Source organism: Mesoplodon mirus (genome assembly GCF_964341445.2).
Source record: "Mesoplodon mirus genome assembly, chromosome: 11".
Taxonomy (NCBI): domain Eukaryota; kingdom Metazoa; phylum Chordata; class Mammalia; order Artiodactyla; family Ziphiidae; genus Mesoplodon; species Mesoplodon mirus.
The window spans coordinates 38,397,725-38,417,083 of NC_138987.1; the positions used below are offsets into that span (position 1 = coordinate 38,397,725).

The window sequence follows — 19,359 nt, forward strand, 5'->3', positions numbered from 1 at the left end:
TCTTTCAAGGTGAAAGAGGTCTCTGTTTTTCAGAAGAAACCCGAGGGGCCACCCACCCCCCAGTTCTTCCTGTCTTGTCCACACCATGACTCAGAGAGGGAACCGGGTGTCAGATTGCCGGACACTGAGAGCCGGGGTCAGCCAGCGAGAATCCATCGAGCACTTCCTCGAGGGCTGCAGGCAAAGTCGAGGCTCTGACCCTTCTGGGCTTTTCAGAGGCTCATCTAAGCTCTTGTTCTCTGGAGCATTCCATGTCATACCCTGTCCCTTTGCAGGCAGAGGAACACAGACCAGGGAGTCCAAAGTCCTGCCTTTCGTTCAGTCCCAGCACACACTTGCTGCATGAGCTGGGGCACCATCATCCCATCAGTCCTGGCCTCAGTCTCCTGTTCTGAGAAATGGCCTCGCTGATTCAGTCCCGTCTGCCTCAGGTTTGCTCTGAAACTTAAATGAAGGAACTTTGAAAGCTGTAAAGACCACCCGGTGTGAGGGCATGGTTGTGATTGCCATGAACATTTAATAACGTCCAGAGTGTTCCTGAATCTTCTCCACCGCTCACCTTGATCCAGGCCTGGACCACTGCAATAGCCTCCTAACTAATCTGACACCTTTCCCTCTTGTCATCCATCCTCAACACAGCAGCCAAGCGGATCTTCTTAAGAATGAGACCCTGTCACTCCTCTGCTGAAAACCTGCCAGTGGTTTCCTGGCACACATAGAGCACGGTGCTGGCTCTCCAGCTTGGCCCGTGTGTAGCTCTCTGACCAGCCTCAGCCTGTCCCTTGCCCCTTCCTTCCTGCTTGGCCTGCCCTCACTTCAGTACTGCAGCCTCCTTGGCCTTCTGTCTTTTCCTTGAATTCTAAACTTGTTCCCACCTCAGGGCCATTGTCTTCGCCGTACCCTGTGCCAGGTGTGCCTTTACCCCCCCCATGTTCCCGTGACTGGCTCCTAATTGTCCCTTTTAAATGCCACCTCCTTGGAAGGGCCTTCGCTAAGCTCCCAGCCCACCCCCCTCTCCGTCATTCCCTGCCACTTTTCCTATTTTAGTTTCTTTGTAACTCTTTTTTTTTTTTTTTTTTTGCCGTACGCAGGCCTCTCACTGTTGCAGCCTCTCCCGTTGCGGAGCACAGGCTCTGGACGCACAGGCTCAGTGGCCATGGCCCACGGACCCAGCCGATCCGCGGCATGTGGGATCTTCCCGGACCGGGGCACGAACCCGTGTCCCCTGCATCGGCAGGCGGACTCAACCACTGTGCCACTAGGGAAGCCCTCTTTGTAACTCTTAACTGTATCACTTGTGTATTTAACACTGGCCTTTTTATTTGTCTTTATATGCATGGACCACAAGCTGTCCAAGGCCAGGGACTTCATTAACCTTGTTCCCCCAGCATCTGGCAGAGCCCATTGCACACAAAGGTGTCCTGTGGTTATTTGTTGAGTAAATGAATAATAGTAGCAGGGTGGTCCAGAACAGCCCTTGCCAAAAAAGAGTGGCCTAGAAAGAAACTGCAAAGAAATTGGGGTTGACTGATTGAAAAGTACTTACAGGATAATTTTGAAAGTTGCCAAGTATTCTCTGATGGTGCACAGTTCAGCAGAAACACAAATTTCTGACCTCCTCTGTGTGTGTGTGTGTGTGTGTGTGTGTGTGTGTGTGTGTGTAGGCGGAGGGGACTATGTAAATCTACAAAATAGTCTTGGAAGGTGGATATCATTAGCTCCATCTTGTAAACGACAAAAAAGAGGCTCAGACTGATTCCCTGAAAGCTAGCATGGGACAGGGCTGGGACTAGAACCAGCTCAGGGCCCTGTGCAGAGCAGCCCATGAAACTCTTGGCGCCCAGGTGGGGATTTCTCCTCCCGTGAACAGGAGCAGTGACTTCAAATTGTTCAAAAAAAAAAAAAGAATGGTAACCAGTCACTCTGAGCTCTGGACTTTGGGCAAGCTCTGTGTTTTTGTTTGTTTGTTTGTTTTACAGTGAGCTTCTGTTACTTTTCTATTATATATATATAAAAAAGAGTTACTGTTTAAGTGTCTCACTTTAGCAGCCTAGCAGGTGGGTCTTGGAGGTGGAGAAGTAGGAGTAGAGCTTGGGCCCCTGGAGAAAGATGTGGGTTTGAACCCTTCTGTGCAGTTGGGCCCTTAGGTTGTTGCGAACAAGAAAGACAAGATGAAGAAAGTAAAAGCCTCTCTGGGGGACTTCCCTGGTGGCACTGGGGGACTTCCCTGGTGGCACAGTGGTTAAGAATCTGCCTGCCAATGCAGTGGACACGGGTTTGAGCCCTGGTCCGGGAAAATCCCACATGCCGCGGAGCAACTAAGCCTGTGCGCCACAACTACTGAGCCTGCGCTCTAGAGCCCACGAGCCACAACTACCGAGCCCACGTGCCACAACTACTGAAGCCCGTGTGCCTAGAGCCCATGCTCCACAACAAGAGAAGCCACTGCAATGAGAAGCCCGCACACCGCAACAAAGAGTAGCCCCTGCTCGCTGCAACCAGAGAAAGCCTGCATGCAGCAACAAAGACCCAACACAGCCAAAAATAAATAACAAAAAAAAAGCCCTTTGGAACCAGAATGCTGTGGGAGGGTGGAGATTACGCTTTGCAGCTGACTCTTAGTTTGGCTTATAGTGGGGCCGTGGAGGGGGCCTGGGGGAAGTTTCTTGAACTTTGGTTTCTATTCAAGGTGGCCAGTTAAAAGAAACAAACTGCAGGTTGCTGAGGCCTGCGGGTATCCATTGCGTGTTCATTCCTGGACAGATGTTCCTGGCGGAGCCTGGAGGTGCCAGTACCTGCAGCCTGCTTCCCATGCAGCAGTGTGGCCTTGGGCAAGTCACAGATCCTTCCAAGCCTCATTTAAAAAAAAAAAAGACTTTATTTTTGTAAGTCTTGCTTTTTGGTGGAAAGTGGGGATAATAGCACCTACTTTTGAGATTACTGTAGGGATAAATAACCTGATTCCTGAGAGCAGGGCTTCTCAAGCACCTCTGTACTGCAGACCTATCTGGCAGCCTGGGGAAGCCCATGCATGCCTTCTCAGAATACTCTTTTTTAAACGCATAAAGTAAAATACACAGGGTTACAAAGGAAACCAATTCTCTTGAACTACAGCTGGGCTTTTACATCAATGCACTAAAAAATAAGATCTGCAGTGAGTCTAATGTAACTACCGTAATTTTGAAGTTGTGGTGAGCGTGAACAATATTTTGTTGTGTCTGCAGTAGCTGAGATTTGACAGGGAAAAAGCTGTGATTTCTTGTGCTGATACTACTGAGTGTATTGCCTACATTCATAATCAAGTGGAATGTTAAGTATCAGGTAGGAGTTAGTGAAAAAAGTTGCAGATGTTTTCCCAGACCCCTGAAGAAAGGTCACATACCCCTGAATTCTCTCCCTGGGCCCCAGGTTCAAAACCCCTGCCATAGAAGCTGCTTCACGCCCAGCAGGTAACCTCCAGAAATGAGCTGAGACCCCTCCCTGACCTCCTTGGGGCAGAGGGTCCTCGGGCTCAATGCAGACCCAGAAAGCTGATGAGTGAGGTCGGGGACTGCGAAATTAAAACCTTCCTGGTCTCTCTGAGTAAGCCATTGAGGGCCTGGTGAGTCAGGAGAAGTACCAGGCATGGAGATGACGTAACCTCAGGTGGTGTTCATGTTGTGCGTGGCCTGTCTGCAGGCTGCACTGGGGCAGGTGAGTGCTCGGGGTGGGGTGGCGGGGTGCAGTGTGGGTCTAGGCTGAAGGTGGCCTGTGGGGGTGAGGGAGCACTTTTGAGTCAGGAGGTGACACTGCGTGGACTCCAGAGTCCAACTGCCAGAGTTGAAAGCCCAGCTCTGTCACTTAGTAACTAACCCTGGCAGGTCACTTCACCTCTTTGTGCCTTGGTTTCCTCATTTATAAAATGAGGATGATAGTAGTACTTTCTTAAGGGGTGTTATGAGGATCAAGTATTATACTTAAAGCTCTTAGAATAATATCTGGTAAGAGAAAGTGCTTAATAAATGATGACTGAGGGATTTCCCTGGCGGTCCAGTGGTTAGGACTCCATGCTGTCACTGCCCAAGGGCACGGGTTCCATCCCTGGTTGGGGAACTAAGATCCCGCAGGCCACGCAGTGTGCCAAAAAAAAAAAAAAAGATTACTGAAACCCACATCTTCACTGTTATTCTAGGATTTATGAGACTCCACTTACTCAGAATATGTTTCTCTGTGCTGCTCAGAGATGAATCAGACGCAGCTTCTGGCTTCAAGGAGCTCCTAGTTTAGGGAGAGAATGGGAACATGAGCACATAATTTCAGTTAACTAGGATCGGTGCGGTGCTTGTGGGCTTGGGGTGCTGTGCAAAGGTGGGGTTTGGGGAAGGAAGGCTTCCTGGTAGAGGAGCCACCTCAGTTGAGCTTTTTTTTTTTTAATTTATGTTAATCCTCTTATTTATTTATTTTTTGGCTGCATTGGGTCTTCGTTGCTGCGCGGTCTCTCTCTAGTTGCGGCGAGCAGGGTCTACTCTTTGTTGTGGCACGTGGGCTTCTCATTGCGGTGGCTTTTCTTGTTGTGGAGCACAGGCTCTAGGCATGCGGGCTTCAGTAGTTGTGGCTCGCGGGCTCAGTAGTTGTGGCTCGCGGGCTCTAGAGCACAGGCTCAGTAGTTGTGGTGCTCAGGCTTTGTTGCTCCACGGCATGTGGGATCTTCCCGGACCAGGGCTTGAACCCATGTCCCCTGCGTTGGCAGGCGGATTCTTAACTACTGTGCCACCAGGGAAGCCCTCAGCTGAGCTTTAAAGAAGCACTGGGCATTAAGGTTGTTCCAGAAAGAGCGGGCAGCTTGAACGGGAAGCTGGATGCTCCAAAGTTGCTGGAGTGTCACATTCCAGGCCTGGCCATGGGTGGGTGCTGTGTGACCTGGATGAGCAGCTTGGCCTTTGTCCTCCTGGTAGTGGGTGTCATGCAAGGTTTTGTTTGTTTTCTAACTTTCTTCACAGGAAGTTACAAAAATGGTAACAGAGTTCCCTTCACCCAGCTTCCCTTGATGGTGATATACAGCCAATATACATGATCAAAACCAGAAAACTGGCCTTGGTACATTAGTGGACTACAGAGCTTATTCACTTTCTGCCTTTTCTTAAACCTACATTCATTTGTGTGTGTGCAGGCACCTGGGAGGGTTTTGATGTTGCACGGGGGAGTGACGTTGACATGTACGTCAGATACCCCTAACCACCAAATGGCAGCAGATCGGAGGGAGCTCGATGGAGGCTGTTGGCCAAAGATGATGAGGGCCTGCTAGTGGAGATGATGGGAGAAGAGGGAAGAAGTGTTTGGGAGGTAAAGGTGGAAGGAATTGGAGTTTGAGAACAGGATGACGGTTGGATCTAGGACTAGAGCTGGGGAATAATGGAGGAGGAGCAGGATTAGGGGAGAAGCTGCTGAGTTAAGTTTGGGATGTGTTGAGTGAGAAGAACACCCAGCCCAACCGGGATGGGCGCCAGGGAGGACTTTCTGGACACGGAGGCATCCAAGCTGTGTCTTAAAGGATGAGTAGGAGTTGGCTGGGGGTGGTGTGGGGAGGAGGAGGGCGTTCCAGGTAGAGGGTTCAGGATGAGGAAAGGCACAGAGGTCATCAGCAGTCTGGGGATTGGACATCTGGGTAGCACTTCCCAGAAGGTAAGAGATGTGAATCTGAAATACTGGGGAGGGGGTGAGCCTGGTGGGAGGAATAGATTTGTGAGTCACTGACATGACTCATGAGATCATGAAATGCAAGCGCTCATCTGGGGAGAGCATGTCAAGGGAGGAGAGCAGGAGCACCATCCCTTAAATGGAAGACCTGGGCAGAGGAGGAGGAGGACCAGCAGACGCAGGCAAGAGTCCTAGAAAAGGCCAGCAAAAAACTGTCCCCCACTGGACTCAGCAGCTCGGAGGTCCCTGGGATGGGGAGGACCCTTGGCAGGCACCCTCAGTGGAGTGGGCATGGGCTTGCTGTGAGTAGGAAGTGAGGATGTGGGAACGGCGTAGACAACCCTTTCACGAAATATGACCAAGAGGCGGAAGGGATAAATTGGGAGATTGGGACTGACATATACACACTACTGTATATAAAATAAGTAACTAAGAAGAACCTGCTGTATAGCACAGGGAACTCCACTCAATACTCTGTAATGGCCTATATGGGAAAAGAATCTAAAAAAAAAGAGTGGATATATATGTATGTACAACGGATTCATTTTGTTTTTCTACAACTGATTCATTGTGCTATACACCTGAAACTAACACAACATTGTAAACTATACTCCAATAAAAAATTTTTTAAAATGTGACCAAGAAAGGGATCAAGGTTGTGCTAGCCAGAAGGGGATTCAGGAGCAGAGGAGGGAATTATTTTGGGGGTGGGGGAGCCTTGAGCATGATGACACACTCAGGGTTCTGGGGCTGGGTCTGATTACTTAATGGGCGACAGTATGGGTAATTATGGTGATGTGTGTGGGTCCTGGGGCCAGGCTGCTAGGGTTTGAATCCCAGCTCTACCTTGTTTCAGCTGTGTGACCTTGGGCAAGTCACTTAACTTCTCTGTGCCTCTGTTTCCTCCTCCACAAAATGCGAATGATAGCAGTCCCTATCTCATAGGATTGTGCAATCCTTAAGGAAGGTATTATGTGTATAGGGATCATGACAGTCCCTGGAACATGGTAGCCACTCAGGAAATGTTAATATTATTACCTGATTGTGAATTTAATCTCGGTCTCAGTTTTTCTCATTTATTTATTCAACACTCATTCATTCTTATCTAGGTAATGCTTGGATTGGATGAGTTGATACTCATTCATCCATTTCTTTTTCATCCAAACCACCGTTTCCTGAGCACTTCCTCTGTGTCAAGCATGGGCCAGACGTTGAGATTTTGGAGGGGCTACTGCAGTCCCTGCCTGGTCTGATGAAGATCTGAGTCTTTAAAATTCTGTCATTTTCAAACCCTTCTCCAAAATGGAAAAAACAATGTGTTTCCTTCATGGTTCTCAGGTCAACGGTTTGGTCTTTTTCTTGGGAAGAGCAGTCCGTGGACATTTTGGCAGTCCTGGAGCACTGGGCTTAAAATCAGGCTACTGGTTCCCATTTGGCCCCTGTCCTACTGTTGGCCTGATGTCAGTCATCTCATTTTGTATTTTAGATTACAAGGCTAATACTTGCTCTCTGCAAAAAGTCCAAACCATGCTGAGGTATATAAAGCAGAAAGGAAAGTGATCTGGGTGCTGTTGCCTCTTGGCAGATCCCAATTCCCGGAGAGAACCAGTTAAATTGGAGAATATCCTCTCACACAGATGTAATCATACAACCCAAAATGTTCTGAAATCTGCTTTTTTCCTTTCTCAACCATGTACAGAGACATGTCCATGACAGTACATATAGATTCAATAGCTGCATTGTATTCCATAATGCAAGTGATTGATTAAGCTAATTCTTCACTGGTGGACATTAAGGTTGCTTCTAGTTTTTCTCTCTTAAAAAAAAAAAAAAAAAAAAGACTCCCTGGGGACTTCCCTGGTGGTCCAGGGGTTAAGACTCCGTGCTCCCAATGCAGCGGGCCCGGGTTTGATCGCTGGTCAGGGAACTAGATCCGCATGCCTGCAACTAAAAGCCTGCATGCCGTAACTAATTCCACATGCTTAAACTAAAAGATCCCGCACGCAGCAGTGAAGATCCTGAGTGCCGCAGCTAAGACCCAGTGCAGCCAAATAAATAAATAAATAAAAATTTAAAATCCCTGTACAAATATAATTTGAGGGCGTGTACAAGGATTTTGGTAGGTTAAATTCTTGGAAGAGAAATTTCTGGGTCAAAGGGAAAGGGCATTTTATCATTTGGAAGGCTTTTAGCTGCAAGTAACAGAATTCCTTCCTCAAAATGGAGTTTATTAAAATCTCAAGTGATAAATGAGGCAGAGCAGTTCAAGGGTCAGTTTATTGAGTCAGTTTATTTTAAACACCCTTGGGCAGTCTTTCCTCTCTGCCATCTTCTTACTACACTTTGCCATACGGCAGCAGGAAAAGGGATTATTTCTCCTGTCCCATTTTAAGTGTGAAGGAAGTCTTTCCCAGAAGCCCCTTAGCTGATTTCCTCTCCTTCCTATTGGCCAGGGTGATGTCACATGCCCTCGTCCAAGCCAATCCTGGCGAGGAAGAGGACCGTTACGATTGGTCTAGCCCAGTGCAGCTTCACCGGGGTACCTGGGAAAGCAACAGTATTGGGGCAGTGCCAGGGAGGAGGAAGGGAAGCTGGCTGCTGGATAGGCGGCTTGCTCATTTTGGTAGACGTTGCTTCACAGACACCTCAGTTCACACACTCAGTGTATTGGCAGTGTTGGAGAGTGCTCATTCCTCTACCTCATCGACCTGGCTCTCTTCTCTCATTAGCCTCATGAGTGAAAAGTGTCGTCTTCTTGTTCTAACATGTGCTTCTGTCATCAGCGAGTTTTCCTTTTTTTTTGGCTGTGCCACGCAGCCTGTGGGATCTTAGTTCCCCAACCAGGGATCGAACCCAGGTCCGTAGCAGTGAAAGCACTTAGTCCTAACCACTGGATTGCCAGGGAATTCCCTGAGGATAGTTTCTTTTCTTTTTTTAAAAATAAATTTATTTATTTATTTTTCTTTATTTTTGGCTGCATTCAGTCTTCGTTGCTGTGCACAGGCTTTCTCTAGTTGTGGCGAGTGGGGGCTACTCTTCATTGCAGTGCACAGGCTTCTCATAGCGGTGGCTGTTCTTGTTGCGGAGCACGGGCTCTAGGCACGTGGGCTTCAGTAGTTGTGGCGCACGGGCTTTGTCGCTCCGCGGCATGTGGGATCTTCCTGGACCAGGGATCGAACCCCCTGCACCGACAGGCGGATTCTTAACCACTGCGCCACCAGGGAAGTCTCCCCGAGTAACTTTTCTTAATGAATTATATTTCCTATGAATTTCCTGTTCATGTTCTTTGCCCATCTTTTAAAATAATCATAATGATTATAAAATAAAAATAGTTGATATTAAATGTTTATCTTGTGTCAGACATCTTATTGAACCTTCACATCAACCCTTTACAGTAGATATTACTTTTCCTGTTTTAGAGGCGAGGGAAGTGAGACACCGAGAAATTAAGCAGCTTGTATGCAGCTAATAGGGAACACATCTTGGAGTTGAACCCAGGTGTGCACCTGGGTGTGAGGTCAGGTACTATGCTGATACATCGAGGGAATAATTTTCTGTTGGCTCTAATTCACAGCTGTATTTCTGAGAAGAGCCCATTTGAGGCAGATCCATCTTGAAATTCCTAAATTATAAGAACCTGGACCCAGAGTTGGGGGACTGCCCAGCTTGGCGGTGGGAATCTTTTTTCTTTAAAAAGGAATGAGGGGGGTTTCCCTGGTGGCGCAGTGGTTGAGAGTCCGCCTGCCGATGCAGGGGACACGGGTTCGTGCCCCGGTCCAGGAAGATCCCACATGCAGCGGAGCGGCTGGGCCCGTGAGCCATGGCCACTGAGCCTGCGCGTCCGGAGCCTGTGCTCCGCAATGGGAGAGGCCACAGCAGTGAGAGGCCCGCGTACCGCAAAAAAAAAAAAAGTATAAGAAAAGGAATGAGATTTGCTTGGCTTACATGCTCCTTGCTCCTCCACCAAGTGCCCTGTCTGAGTCGTGCCTGACCCTCACCCTCGAGGAACTCGCCTCCCTCTTTAGCTGAGAACACATGATCTTTTTTAACCACTGCCTTAGTCTGCTCTGGCTGCTATAACAAAGTATCATAGACTGGGTGTCTTAAACAACAGAAATTTATTTTCTCGCAGTTTTGGAGGGTGGACGAACCAGATCAAGGTGCTGGCGGATTTGGTTTCTAGTGAGAGCTCTCTTGTGCTTGCAGACACCTGGCTGCCTTCTCACTGTGGCCTCATCTAGATGGCCTTTCCTTGGTGATGCCTGCCTGCGGGGGGAGGGGGGAGAACTCTGGTGTCTCTTCTAATAAAGACACTAATCCTATCAGATCAGGACCCTACCCTTATAACCCCATTTAACCTTAATTACCTCCTTTGAGGCCCTATTTCCAAACAGTCACATTGAGGGTTAGGGCTTCCAACATAAGGTTTTTGGGGGACACAAACATTCAATCTATCAATTCTGCCCTTGCCCCGCCCCAAATTCATGTTCTCATCACATGCAAAATGGATTCATTCCATCCTGATAGCCCCCGAATTCTTAACTAATTCCAGCATCAAGTCTCAAGTTCAGAGTCTCATCTGAATCCGATATGGTTAAGACTGGAGGTGTGATTCATCCTGAAGCAAAATTCCTCTCCAGCTGTGAACTTATGAAACCAGACAAGTTATAAGGTTTCAAAATACAATGGTGGGACAGGCATGGGATAGACATTTCCATTCCAAAAGGGATTCATCGGAAAGAAGAAGGAGGTCACAGGTTCCAGGCAAGTCCAAAGCCCAATGGGGCAAATTCCATTCGATTTTCAGGCTTGAGAAGCATCTTTGGCTTGATATTCCCCCTTCCCGGCCCAGTGGGGCACAGCATCACCCCCACAGCTCTTCCAGCACTTTGCTCCCCAAGGCTCTGGGCCTGTTGAAAAGGAGGCAGTAACCCCACCCTTTGAAACCAAGGAGGCAGCCCTGACGATCTCTGAATTATCTTTGGGGTTGTATTTCCCTTTTGTTAAAGGATAGAGCATGTTTGCAGCCAAATCGCTCTGTGATCCTGTCCTGTAGAATTCCAGAAGTCCTGCAGCCTTCCTTCATTCCGTCATCCAGCCTTCTCTGTCCCCTTTAGTTCAAACTGGAATTACTTCTGCTGGTATAATTCCATCTCTATTTCTGACTTCTGCTGATGGCTGATTTGATCCATACTAATCTCCTTCCCAAACGGTTGCTCAGCCACACCCTAGGTGTTCTCTTCAGAACACTCCTCATTTTTTGCAATACGGATAAGCTGAGAATGTTCTAATTCTTCAAGTTCTGGTTCCTTTTGTTAAACGATTCCTTCTTCATCTCTCTTCTCTCGTATTTTACCATAAGTGGTAAGGAGGACTCATACCACAACTTCCACACCTGGCTTAGAAAGCTCCTCTGCTAAATATTGTTTCATCGCTTGCAAAGTCTACCTTCCACCAAACACTAGAACACTATTCAGCCAAGTCCTTTGCCACTTTCTAACAAGGATCACCTTTCCTCCAGTTTCCAATAACCTGTCCTTCATTTTCATCTGCAGTCTCACCAGAATTGCCTTAGTGTCCGTATTTTTACCAACAGTCCTTTCATGGCAGTCTGGGGGTTTTTCTAGCATGTACCTCAAAACTCCTTCGGCCTCTACTCATCGTCCAGCTCCAAAGCCACTTTTGTATTTTTAGTGTTTGTTATAGCAGCACCCCACTTCTCGGTACCAAAATCTCTATTCTTCTAGCCAGGCTACCAGAAGAAAATACTGGATCAGAGCCCTATCCTCCTGACCACATTTAACCTGAATTACTTCCTCAGAGGCCCCTTCTCCAAGTACAGTCACACTGGGGGTTAGGGCTTCAACATATTAATTTGGGCGGACATACAAACATTTAATTCATAACAACCACCTATAAAAATGTTCTTCCCAGGGCAGGGAAACTGAGGAAAAGGGAGGCATGTGGGGCATTAGGTGACTGGCAGTTTTGCTAATGAGATGAAATCTATTTGCCAGCCCTGGCCTAGGAACTTTACAATCAATAAAATGAATCTAGAGTGGTCGATATATAGATCCTGGGACAGGAAATTGAGAGAAACATATTTTTGTGTGGGAGCCTTCCCCCTAGTCACTCCACAGGTACATCTGCCTTCTGTGGGACACAAGCGCTCACGGACACCAAGCACAGGCTCAGGTGCCTGGGAAGGTTGCTGAGCGGTTCCGCCTCTACTGTGCCTTTGAAGGGGGAGGGCAGCAGTGTCTTTACCAACCTAAAGTCAGCAGTTGTAGGCCTTGTGAGCCGTCTGAGCTTCACTCTCTCCATCTCTCAAATGTGGGTCCCAGCATGGTCCAGCCCACCGTCAGGATCAGATAAAATGTGGAAGATGACAGTGATTTCATAAACCATCACATGCAGCCTGCCAGAAGACCTGCCCTCCCTGACACCAAGGAGCCAACTGCTACTCAACCTTCAAAACCCAATTCAGACGTTGCCCCTTTTGAGGAGCTTCCACTTTCTTTGTGCCTCATCCCAGCCTGTTTACCACAGGAGCCTGGTTTGGGGTACAGCTGCTGGGATATCTTTGCATGCCTCTAACTAGGTTGTAAGACCTGAGTAGGGAAGGCACCCTGGCCTTCTCATCTGCATATAATGGGCATATGGCAAATGTTGACTTGAATGTCCAGCACAGGAATTGTGATCTAATAGCCACCATTTATTAAGTGTCTGCGGTATACCAGGCCCTGAAATGAGTGCCTTCTATGTATTAATCCTGTTGATGGGTGCTAGTTGTAATCTCCAATTTACCCAGCAGGAAACTGCCACTCGGGGGATCTGAACCCCTCTCCATAGCCCACGTCCATGGCTGCGCTGCTCCTTTGGGATTTTGGTGGTCAGAGAAGTAGATTCACGCCCACCGGGTGAGGTGCCTTCTTCATGCTGCCTGGGGCAGAGAATGTTTATCCCCTGGCATGGGCTTCAGACTTATCAGGAATTACCACTGGGATGGTTATAGGCAGCATTTGTTACTGTTTGCTCAGACCTCAGGGCCTAGAGAACTGACTGAGAGATGCATCTCTGACCACTGAGGTTTTCTGAGAGGACTTCGGGCTGAACGAGGCCGCGGGTTGGGGGTGAGGGAGCGTAATAGGGCAGGTGTTCCCACGAGGCATGGGCTGGCGTGGGGAATTTTGTGTGTGTGTGTGTGTGTGTGTGTGTGTGTGTGTGGTTCCATAACTTTATTGGACAGTCACCAGTTAGTTCTCATCCACATTAACTGTAGATTTTTTAAAGTGGTGACAGGTACGTAGGTAACCAACTTATAGACTTTGTTTGGTGACTCTTCATTATGTTTTCTGGAAAACCACACATGGATACAGTATGGGACATTCCTTATTCCTTTGGCCTAGACAGTTTTGTTGAGCCTGGTGTCAACGCATCCATCTGGAGTTCCCACCTCCTCTGTGGCAGATTTCTGGATTTCTTTGAGTGCCCGAGGGGCGCGCTTCTTGAAACCCACCCCATGGATGCACCTGTGAATGTTGACAGTGTATTCTCTGGTCAGTACCTTGTTGATGGTGGACCAGCCCTTCTTCTTCTTGCCACCCTTCTTTGCGGGAGCCGTCCTGCCGGGCCGGGGTTGGAAAAGATGGTGTGGGGAACTGGACCAGCAAAGGTAAAGAGAGGCTCTAGGCTGGGTAGGACAGAGTCTGATTTGTGGTTTGAAAGACCCCTCTGATGACCTTGAGGAGATGGGGGCAGTGAGGAGTCTGGTCCTTGTCTGGGGCAGGTGGTGTGGAGGGATGGGCGTGGCAGCTGTGGCCACACCTGTGTGTGATGGCCAGCGGCACCTTCCCCCATCCCACAGCTCCCCTGCCAGTGCTGGGCCTCCCTGGGTGGTGATGGGTGCACCCTTGTCTTCCCCACCCGAAGACCCTCTCTTCCAGGGCAAGGATTGGGCCTGACCCCAGGCCCCCAGGAAATAGGGTGAATGAGTGTGTGATGGTCGTGTTGACGGGACCAGGAGCGTCTCCATGGAGGAGCCAGGCTTTGAAGGATGGATGTAATTTCGTTCACAGGCTGGAGAGGAGCATGGCTGCACAGGTGGAAGGAACTGCAGAGGCGCAGGCTAGGAGACAGGAAACCCCCGCAGCCTGTTCCGGCTGGACGTCTGCGTGGGGCGTGGGTGTGAGGATGATGAGAGCTTGTGTCACAGACAGGGACACTGAGGACAGAGAGACCGACCAGGAGACCTGCTCAGCGAGGCACAGGCGGCCCAGGGCCACTGCAGCCTGCCTCCTGCAGGAGAACAGGATCTTTGTGTCCATCCCAGGAGACACTTGCAGAGGTTTGGGCAGGATGGAGGAGCGGTGCTGGAGGACACACACTTCTGCGGTTGTTGGGCTGTTGCTCTGAGCCAGGCGCTCTGCACGAGTCTAACCCCTCACGACAGCCAATGCGGTGGGAGTGCCATCAGCCCCACTTTCCCCATCAGGAATATGACTGAGGTCCAAAGTCACGTTGTGTGCACATGCTGGCCTTCACACCCAGGTCTGAGTCCGGAGCCCTGGCCCAAGGCCCTGGCAGGGTGAGCAGGTGTGTAGTGAGCGCTTACCAGTGGCCCTGGCCCTGCCTGGGGTGGGGAGCTGCTGTGTGCGACAGTGTTCTGGGAGCCTGAAGACGTGGTGTGGCTCTACCCTTCCTGGGAAGGACAAGCAGGAGGAGGGAGGTTCCGGTGGCCTGAGCTCTTTGCTCCGTACTCTCGTCTCCTTGGAGCTTCACAGACACCCTGACGGCCCCGGGCCACACGGCGTCTCACAGCTCAGAGTGTGGGACAGGATGTGGCCCTTGACATGCTGGGTTTCCAGCCCTGTTTGCCCGCTCACTGGTCGAATGACCTTGGGATAGAGACTTCACTTCGTGCCCCAGTTTCCTCATCTGTAAAATGGGCTTAGTGACCCCTGCCTGCTTACCTTATGTGAGGACAACGTGGTAGAACCCAGGTGGAAATAAAGGACAAGAAATAGAGAATTTTTAGAAGGTGTCAATTTGATACACTTGCTGCCTCTCCAAAGTAGCTGGGTGTTTTTTACGCCCTTTTACACCTCTTTGCCAGTGAGGCAGTGAGGATCCACTCCCCGTGTCCGCATACCGGCCCTCTGTGGATGCTGTGCGGGGGCCGAGGTACAAAGCGGGAGGCCCGTCTCCCAGTCCCAGGCTGGGCAGTCCCACCTCCCGGCCTTGCCCGTATCCTCTTGCAGTAACGGTTTGATGGGGCAGAGCATGGAAAGGGCCCATGAATGGCTGGGGCAGAAAGTGCTGGCCAGCTGGGCCGTGGGCACCCCAGCCTCAGATTCTGACCCGGGGAAGGCCCAGCCCCCTCCTGGCTGTCACTGCGTGGGACCAGCTGACCTCCATGGTTGCAGGTAAGGGGAGCCAGGCGGGCTATCTGGATCTGGCCATGAGCTCCCAGCTCCTGGGGGCTCACCCTGGAGGTACCAGACCCCTAGCTGCTCTGTCTGAGCCTCCCTTCTCCTTAAGCACCCCCGCCTTCAGTTTTCACTCCCTTCATCTCCGGAGCACATCCCTGCACGAGTTCGGTGCCTTTCACTTGCTGTGCAACTTCGGGCCATCCCTCAGCCTCGCTGAGCCTCGGTCTCCCTCATCCGTAACGTGGGGAATTCCCTCCACCTCACTGAGATAGTGCAGGTACCGGGCCACCCCAGCCTGGTGCAGTGGGGGCCAGCCAGCTCGTGAAGGGGGCTCCCTGAGCTTTGGTTTCCTCCTTGGTAAACTGGGGACAAAATGACACCCGCCTCATGGCAGATTCAGTGAGACCCTCATACAGAGTGCCTGGCCCACGTGTGGCGCTACATTGTAGCTGTGATCATCGGCATTGTTTTTCTGTGTCTCTTCTCCCCAAATTGTGCTTAGTGGTAAAACAAGGTTTCTCCCTTGAACTTGAGGGTATCCTGTGCAGTATTGCAGCCCCAGCCATGCATGGGAAAGGGCAGGTGGCCTCCAAGCAGCCCGGGCCCATCAAAGTCACTGTGCAAACTCAAGAGTCCAGTGGGACATGGGTGTGGAGGGCAGAGCTGTGTACCTGGTTCAGACACTTTGTGTAGACCTCGAGACAGGTCACTGCCCTCGGGGACACTCCCGCCACCCGCCGCGGCACCTGTGAGGTGGGGTGAGCACGGGAGTGAGGGAGCACACGTTGGGGGCTTGGGGGTTGGACGGTGACTGGCCCCTGCTGACTGCCTGATGGACTGTGTTCTCTCCCCAGAGACTGATGGAGAGGCAGAGACGGAAAGCGGACATCGAGAAGGGGCTGCAGTTCATTCAGTGAGTGTGCGGTGGGCCCGGCTGGGCAGGGTCCTCCGAGGCATCCCCGGAGCACGCGCTTTCCAGCTCCCCCTTTTCTTGCTCGCTGAGCCTTTGCTGCTCAGGCTGCCTGTGTGTTGGGGAGTGAGGAGGTGGGACAGGCTGGGAAGGGGCTGGCACAGCAGGGGCTGGAGCTACCCCTAACCCTGAGCCATGAACCTGCCCCACACATGTGCGCTCCCTGACCCTGGTTACCCTTTGGTCTCATCTGGCATATCATTTTACCTTCCCCCTCCATGCCTGCTCCTACGCTCCCTGTTAATTCTCTTGCTTGTCTGTGCACATCTTATAATAAATCCCTAGTTCTTGCTTACTGAGCATGTCTTTCTGGCTCCGTGCTGGGCCCTTCACATCCATCATCTCTCTAATCTTCACAGCAGCCCAGTAAAGCAGGTGGTCTTGTCTCCATTTTGCAGATGAGAAAACTGAGGCTCAGAGAGGTTAAGAAACGTGTTTACAGTCACACAGCTATTAAGTGACGGAATTGTAACCTGGGTCTCGCTGACTCCAAGCCCACATCTCTTTGCATTATTTGCCCCCTGTACCCACATGACATGTTTGTTTTTTCATCTTTTTCTTTACACGTAAAATATTTTTCCTAACGCTTTTCTTTTATCTCTCTGAAATGGACCCTCAGAGGCACGTTCATCATGATGCTAATGAAGCATAAGCTCCTGGCCCCTCGCTTGCACAGGTTCTTTCTGAAGCCCTGGAAGCCTCCCTAAGCAATTCTTTGTTTCTAATTTTGTGTTCTTTTTCTTAAATATGACTCCCCACAGAACTGGGATTTGCAGCTACACACCCTCGTATACTCCCCAATTTTGTTCTCTCACACAGACCTGCAAAACGCAACCTGCCTTTTCACCACAAGCTGGGTCCCTTTTCACACACACACACACATGCACACACACACACACAGACAGGATCTGTTCCTGTTTATATTCACACACCACGCTCTCCTTCCTCAGCTTGCAGCACAGCCACTTTTCCTGGCTCTGGCCCGCTCAGAGCTGCCCTTCACTGGGGGTTCTTCTTCCATGTGGGGGAGGGCTTTGATTTTGGGAAAGTGCCTGAGTTTTATTCAGAGGCCAGTCTGGTGAACAAGGCAAGCCTTGGGAATTCTGTCTATTTTTAAAATTTTTACTTTACATTGGAGTATAGTCGATTAACAATGTTGTGTTAGTTTCAGATGTACAGCAAAGTGATTCAGTTATACATATACAAGTATCTATTCATTTTCAACTTCCTTTCCCATTTAGGTTATTACAGAGCAGAGTTCCCTGTCCTATACAGTAGGTCCTTGTTGGTTGTCTATTTTAAGAATTCTGGGGTTTTTTAAAATAAATTTATTTATTTTTATTTATTTGTTTTTGGCTGCATTGGGTCTTTGTTGCTGCGCGTGGGCTTTCTCTAGTTGCGGTGGGCGGGGGCTGCTCTTTGTTGCGGAGCACGGGCTCTAGGCATGCAGGCTTCAGTAGTTGCAGCACGTGGGCTCAGTAGTTGTGGCTCACGGGCTCTAGAGCACAGGCTCAGTAGTTGTGGCGCACGGGCTTAGTTGCTCCACAGCCTGCGGGATTTTCCCAAACCAGGGATCGAATCCGTGTCCCCTGCATTGGCAGGCAGATTCCTAACCACTGCACCACCAGGGAAGTCCCAAGAATTCTGTTTTTAAGTCACTGATTTTTGCGGACCTGGAACTCTGAGCCCCAGACCTAGATGCACATCCCGGTGTCCCTGCTTCCTGGTGGTCTCAGTGCCTGCGAAATGGAGATGATACCACTTCCCTCCCAGGGTCATTGTGCTTGGGATAAATGTTAGCCTTGTGTCCTCCTTCCCTTTCCCAAAGGGGAGCTCTGAGAAGGTTTAGCAACAGGCTTCCTGGGAACCCATATGTTGCTCTCCTGAGGGACTGCTTTGCAGCATACATAGTAGGACCTGCTCCTTTAAAAATGACTGTTTCCTCATGTACCAACTTCGTGTGTTTAGCAAACATTTATTAGGCACCTCTGGGCACCGAGCCCCGTAGGAGCCATAAAGTGGTCTGGACAGGTGGGTGGATGGCTTGTGTAGAGCCTTAAACACCAGGACGAGGCGACCTTGAGGACAGGGTATGACCTATTGAAGACGAAGCTGATGCTGGAAGAGGAGAGGCTGGAGGTGGGAGACCAGTTAGGAGGAGAGTGGTGGGGCCAGTGCTGGGGCAGGAGGGACGGGCCCTGGTCTCTGACGGTGGGAGGCAAGTGAGAGGGCGGGTGACCGGCCCCACTGTCATAATCAGGGACACCTCCTCCCACACACACAGGGGACCTCCGGCATCTCCTCTCGCCACTTGTCACTTACTAGCTTAGGCTGCTCTTTTTCGCCCAGGTGTTCGCGGTGGCTCTGGGCAACAGAAAGAGCCCCAGCCCTGCCCTCTGGCCCTGGCTCTGATCTACTCTGTGACCTTGGGCAAGTCACTGCCCCTCCCTGAATGTCTGTTTTCCCCTCTGTGACATGAGAGACCAGAAGACAAACCCCAGCTCCCTTCCAGCCCTGCCATTTAGCCTCAGAGATGTGCCTCAAGGCTCCTGGGCTGATGCTTTCTTCTGTACTGAGCTGGCATTTTTTTGGCCATGGGCAGGAGAAGGTGTGTAAGACCCCATCTACTTTTTGAGCTGGCATAAGGGGTTAGGTTCTGAGTGCTGGGCCTTGGCTGGGGTTGTGTGGGTTTTGCGGGCAGGGACAGAAGTGCAGAGACTCCCAAACTAAGGTGCCCTGAGGTGGACTTTGGGTGCCACCCAAGGGCCTGCAGTTGCAGGTTTGGTCTGGGGGGACATGGTCGTTCCCAAGGGCTTGCTTCTTAAGCAGAGGACAGCCGGCTGGAGCTGGAGCTCTTTCTCAGCATCTGCACCTGGGAAAGCCTGGCTGCCAGGCCCTGGGGCAAACACAAGACCTTCATCCAATCTTCCATCGGAAACAGAGGGCCAGCATGGTGTTGATTTAAGGAGAAAAAACTGCTATCCCCTGACCCCGGTCCACAAGGTGATGTCTGAGGTCCGAGCTGGGGAGCCGGCTTTAGGCACAGTCTCTAATCTGAGGCTCCAGCTCCTGGGCCTCCGGGAGGCTGGGAACTCTGGGCCCACCCAGACCTTGTGTCCTTCTCCTTTTCCTATAGGTCGACCCTACCCCTGAAGCAAGAAGAATATGAGGTGAGCGTCAGGGGCTGGGCTGGGGGAAGGTGAAGGGCGGAGTGTCCCTGGTGGGGGGCATGGGGCCCGGGTGCCAGGGCTGGGGCCGAGTGGAGAAGGCCCCCTGAGCCCC

General features: G+C 50.6%; 1 protein-coding gene and 1 pseudogene across 3 annotated transcripts in view; one reads left to right on the forward strand and one right to left on the reverse strand.

Moving 5' to 3' along the window:
• ZC3H7B (zinc finger CCCH-type containing 7B) overlaps positions 1-19,359 on the forward strand; it is a 55,215-nt gene that overhangs the window by 5,310 nt on the left and 30,546 nt on the right. For both annotated transcript variants that reach the window (XM_082635139.1, XM_082635140.1), the window contains exons 2-3: positions 15,962-16,020; positions 19,214-19,247. In XM_082635139.1, coding sequence (XP_082491265.1) covers positions 15,968-16,020; positions 19,214-19,247 — 87 coding nt within the window. In that variant the 5' untranslated portion in view covers positions 15,962-15,967. The remainder of the gene's footprint in view (positions 1-15,961; positions 16,021-19,213; positions 19,248-19,359) is intronic.
• On the reverse strand, positions 11,851-15,175 carry LOC309812228 (annotated as a pseudogene). The gene has a single exon. The product of its transcript is annotated as an uncharacterized misc_RNA (transcript).